The 5583-nt window shown below is 46.0% G+C and overlaps 1 protein-coding gene across 1 annotated transcript in view; it reads left to right on the top strand.

The window, feature by feature from the left end:
• Positions 1 to 168: 168 nt before the first annotated feature.
• lmbrd2b (LMBR1 domain containing 2b) overlaps positions 169 to 5583 on the top strand; it is a gene marked incomplete at its 5' end in the record, with an annotated part of 21925 nt that continues 16510 nt past the window's right edge. The window contains one exon of the mRNA XM_008298020.1: positions 169 to 356. Within this exon, the coding sequence (XP_008296242.1) occupies positions 169 to 356 (188 nt within the window). The remainder of the gene's footprint in view (positions 357 to 5583) is intronic.

The raw sequence follows: 5583 nt of genomic DNA, 5'->3' as shown, positions 1-5583 counted from the left end.
TAGCCGCTGTGTGTGGCGTTAGCAGCTATGTGTAGCGTTAGCCGCTGTGTGTAGCATTAGCTGCTGTGTGTAGCGTTAGCTGCTGTGTGGGGCATTAGCTGCTGTGTGTAGCGTTAGCCGCTGTGTGGGGCATTAGCTGCTGTGTGTGACGTTAGCTGCTATTTCTAACATGCCTCTGACTCCGTCAGGCTGCTGCTGCCCTTCATGCAGTCCTACGCTCGCTCTGGTGGATTCTCCATCACTGGGAAGATTAAGACGGCGCTCATCGAGAACGCCATCTACTACGGAACCTACCTGCTGATCTTTGGCTCGCTGCTCATCTACGTAGCTGTTCATCCGGCGCTGCACCTCAGCTGGTGGGTTCAAAACTGGAAAATGTTCTTTTTGTCAGAGTGAAGGTAGAAATCATATTCTTCTTCCAGTTTTTATGTTTTACGCTCAGTCAGGGTTAACACACTGAAACGTAGAACAGAGATTTTACTGAAACATCTCAATATGAAGCAGAGATTTGTTGAAGTTCAAGGACCGTCTGAAAGTTGAAGATTCGATGGTTTGTTCTGTTTGTACAATTTCTAGATGATAAATTAAGTCATTTTGGTGATTTTTAAACAGACGATGTACTTTCCAAACCTGCGGCCAGCTTCAGGGTTCACAATGTGAAGTTTGCTGTTAAGAAGTTTATGTAACGTCTGTGGGCTGGATGGCCGACTGCAGCTACAGAGAACTGGTTCTTCTAAGGAGCCTGGATTGTGACTGAACACAGGAGGCAGTAGTAAAGTTTGAATCTGTATTAACAAGAAAGTTCTTCACAAAATGAATGACCAGTACACCCATACACCATTCCAGGAAAGAGGAAAAAAAATAATGGATTACCCACAATAACTCAGTAGTTTTTTTAACTAAAAAAAAAAACAAAAAAAACCTCTCAGTCTCCGGGGGACTGGAGAGTGAGTGCCAATTATGGAGGTGTCACACTTCTCAGCCTCCTCGGGAAAGTTTACTCTGCTGCTGGAAAGGAGGCTTCGGCCGACTGTCCTGCCTCGGATTCAGGAGGAGCAATGCGGATTCCTTCCTGGTCGTGGACCTGTGGACCAGCTCTTTACCCTTGCGGAGCTGCTGAGGGGGGCGTGGGAGTTCGACCTGCCAGTCCACATGTGCTTTGTGGATCTGGAGAGGGCCTATGACCGTGTCCCCCGAGGAACTCTGTGGGGGGGTACTGAGGGAGTACGGGGTACCGGGCTCGCTGCTCCGAGCCATGCGGTCCCCGTACAACCAAAGTGCGAGCTGCAGCCGCATACTGTGCAGTAAGTCGAACATGTTCCCAGTGGGTGTTGGACCCCGCCAGGGCTGCCCCTTGTCCCCGATCCTGTTTGTGGTCTTCATGGACAGGATGTCAAGGCGCAATCAGGGAGAGGAGGGGGTCCAGATGGTGGAACTCTGGATCTCGTCTCTGCTTGTTGCAGACGAGGTGGTCCTGTTGGCTCCATCAGACCGTGACCTTCAGCACTCACTGGAGCGGTTTGCAGCAGAGTGCAAAGCGGCAGGGATGCGGTCTGGAATGACCTGCTCCACCTACTGCCCCCGCGACCCGAACCCGGACAAGAGGAAGAGAATGGATGGATGGATGAACTCAGTAGTTGTCAGTAATTCCTGTATATAGTCCTCAAAAGAAAAAGTGTTCACATGTTGTTTTTCTTTGTAATCCAAAACCAGGTGGTCCAGGTAGGTAGGTGGGTAGTTTATCCTACCGGGTCCATGATCGGGCCGCCAGGTGAACTGGGTGGAATGGACTCCAAAAGACAATCCAGAACAAAACCTAAAGGGTCAAAAATACACATAAGGTTTGCATAACGTAATCAATACTTAACAGTAACCAACATAAAACCAATGCATGTATAATCACACACGGTAAGACAGTCCATTAACTAAATCAATTGATTGGCCATTGATTAATTGATAGATCAGATAATCAACTCAACAGTCAAGTTAATTGGTCACAGATAAATCAAATTCAAAGTGCACCTTCTATAACTGACATTTAAGTCCAAACTACTCAAGTAGAGTTTAAGAGTTCAATTACTTCCAAGTTCAAATGAATCATTGCGCAATAAAATCATTTCAGTGAATGCGGAGCTACAGCTGACCAAACCCCAGAGCCGATCAGGCCTTANTAATCAATACTTAACAGTAACCAACATAAAACCAATGCATGTATAATCACACATGGTAAGACAGTCCATTAACTAAATCAATTGATTGGCCATAGATTATTTGATAGATCAGATAATCAACTCAACAGTCAAGTTAATTGGTCATAGATAAATCAAATTCAAAGTGCACCTTCTATAACTGACATTAAAGTCCAAACTACTCAAGCAGAGTTTAAGAGTTCAATTACTTCCAAGTTCAAATTAATCATTGCGCAATAAAATCATTTCAGTGAATGTGGAGCTACAGTTGACCAAACCCCAGAGCCGATCAGGCCTTAATAAAAACACAAATAAAACTCCAAACTACGACAGATTCCTAAACTATAGACGGACAGATCCAGTCAGCTGATTGAGATGCTGACAGGAACATGCCTCAGTCACAGTGGAGACAGAACAGGAAGTGAGCTAGACCCATAGTTAAAGGGAATCTGAAGTCACAGGAAAGTGACCCAGAAATAAATAAAATAATTAACTAAATGTGGGTGACACTTAGGCCTGCCCACTTTCTCTAGAAACAAATGTTTTCATTTCACTGCTCTCTATGAACAAATTTCAAAAAATCATTTGTCAGACTGATTAAAACAAGTCACTCCACACAGTCTGGTGGCTGCAGAGCATCATGGGAGATCCTCTCTGTGCCACCACGCTGCTGAAGAAGCCCCGCCCTCTGTCCAGTCCCTCTTCCTGGGATGGTGCGGTGTATGGATACAGGAAGAGGNTGTGCCACCCCCGCCTGGTCCTATCGTGGATGCACTCTTAAAAGGTTCGTAGCTACTTCCTGTTTCCAACATCTCATTCTAAGGTGTCAGAAACCAATGGTAATGAAAACCTGAATTACTGAGTAAAAAGATCATTAAAACAATCTCAAGATATGACGCTAGTATCTGCCAGCTTTAAAAATACCATTTTGAACTTTTGCATATCAGAAGCTTGATGCCTTTGTTCAGTTTGAAGGACTTCCTGTTGATCTACTGTCTGATGGAGGAACACACTAACAGCCTTCAGCAGAAGCTTGCTCCTTTAAAAAACATTAAATCGGTCGTGATGTGGATGATGAGGATAAAACTTTTAGGATTTTTACCTGAACTCAGATTCAGCTTCTCTGCCAAGTTTCATCCTGATAGACAGATGCTGCTCTGAGATATTCAGGAAATCACACAGCAGAGCGTCTCCACCAACACCTCAGTCAGCCCCTCATGTGCTCATCACTCAATAACTTCGTTGTTCTTTTTCCAACAACATCTAAGGCATGCGACTGTAAGAAGCTACAAACGTGTCTTCAGAGACGTGAACTTTCTCTCTGCTCCTCTCAGACCATCTACAACCAGTGCAGGATCGAACACAAGGACCCCGATCCTGTTTCAACCGTCAGCCCTCTGCCAGCCAATCACACGGCAGCAAACTCCTCGGCCACGCCCACCAAAAGGTCAGCACATGGTATCACAGTACAGGTGGAGTCAGCACACGGTATCACGGTACAGGTGGAGTCAGTAAGTCTTGTGTTTCTTCCTCAGTGATGTCACTTCCTGCTACAAACCATGGAGCTACATCCCCGACCGTATCCTGCCGGTGTTCTGGAGGGTAGTTTACTGGACGTCGCAGTGCCTCACCTGGTCAGTATGACTCACCTGTTACCTGTTGGGTTAGGGTTAGCTTTTTAGTTCATGTTGTATTTAGTACCAGCTGCTGTGTTTAGTGTTAGCTGTTCTGTGTAGCTTTAGGTGCTGTGTTTAGCATTAGCTGCTGTGTGTAGTGTTAGCTACTGTGGTAGCCTTAGCCGCTGTGTNCCCGCCTCTCAATCCGTCTGACCAATCGCTGCTCCTATGGCTCCGCCCCCCCCCCACGATTTTTGCGTCACACAGCTCAAACACCAGCTCATCATTTCCCAGGATGCAGTTATTAACTGCAGAGTCATAAACGATTCTGATGCTCTACTGGTCCACGGGGCGGTGGTGCATCAGTAGAAGGGTTTCCTTCAAACTGCCTCATTGGGACTTCTGTGACGCTGCTGTACGGAGCAGGGCTTCCACTGTACATGGAAACCAGGCTTTTCAGTGGACTAGATGGGTACTTGATCCACACATACGTACTCTGCAACAAGGCTGGTCAGTTTTTGTGGCTCTGCTGAGTTGGGCCCATATTTCTGTTGCTGATTAAATAAAGTAGGTAAGGTAGGCTGGAATGATTGCTTTCTGCTTGTTGACGGTTGGTCGTCTTCAGTTTCAGTTTGGCACTAGAAGAAAAATAAATAATTTGTTCAAAATAACAAATCATGATGTCACATTAAATGAAAACCCCTGATTGCACCAACACTGTAAGCTTATTCAGCTTTTATCCTGGTGTAACATGAGCTCATGTAGTAAATGTTCAGTGCGTTTGTGATGGAAGTCAACTTTTACATTTCATGTGGGATGAGACCATTGATCACAGCAGGGAGTGTGATTGGACGTTTCTCCGTGTGCTTGCTAAAAGCCTCACAGTGGTGATAAGAACACACGATTTACATGTACGATGGAGGAAAACACGCTAACAGAGCCGCTATGGGCGTCAATATATATACACGTCCACAGCAGCAAGCCGTTAGCTTTAGCTTAATGCTAACGGAGATTTTTAAATTTATTTTTTAAAATAAATAAGCATTAATTTGTTGGTGCAACCGGACGTATGTTAGTAGCACACTATTTATATGATTTACAAACCTGTTTCATTTGCTCGTAGAGTTCGGGGTGTCTGTCTTTCAGATGTTTCGCCAAACTGGTCGTGCTGCTCGACTCCGTGGCTTCGCCTTGAAGCGCTGCTTACATACGGGCCGGTCAGAATTGGTCGCCTCTCCCGACTCGTTGGTCATGAACCCGAAGCACTTCCAGACTGTACTTTTGCCTCGTTTATTTTCAGCTAAAACCGGCACTGAACTCGCTGTTGCCATTTTCGTTACCGGAGCTTTTCCTGCTCTGGTCGGACAGCGCTGTTTCCTTCCAAGCAGCGGCGTCGTCTCCGGTTGGTTTCTGTCGGGCTGCCGTCCCCAGCAGCACCCTGGGCTCTGGAGGGAACATGTTGGAACAGGTTTTGGTCTGCAGGAGGCCGCGAGAGACGGAAAGGTATCGATACCACGGGAACTGAATATCGCCGCTCGATGCCAGCTTTAGAATCGATTCAGTATCGAGGTATCGATATTTTTGACAACCCTGATGTACATACAGCTACAAGAAGCTGGAAATAACTCATTCATTCACATTTCTTTTAGTTCCAACAGCCTCGCATTCAGATGTTACTGCTTTTAAGAGCGCATCCATAGGACCAGGCGGGGGTGGCACAAGCCATCTCACCGACTTCAATGAAACTTATCCAGTTTAAAGGGGTCCACCCAAAACCA

Source organism: Stegastes partitus, unplaced genomic scaffold (assembly GCF_000690725.1).
Source record: "Stegastes partitus isolate 25-593 unplaced genomic scaffold, Stegastes_partitus-1.0.2 Scaffold1271, whole genome shotgun sequence".
NCBI classification, from domain to species: Eukaryota; Metazoa; Chordata; class Actinopteri; family Pomacentridae; genus Stegastes; species Stegastes partitus.
Note: the sequence above shows the minus strand (reverse complement) of the source record. Positions and strands in the feature narration are given on the sequence as shown.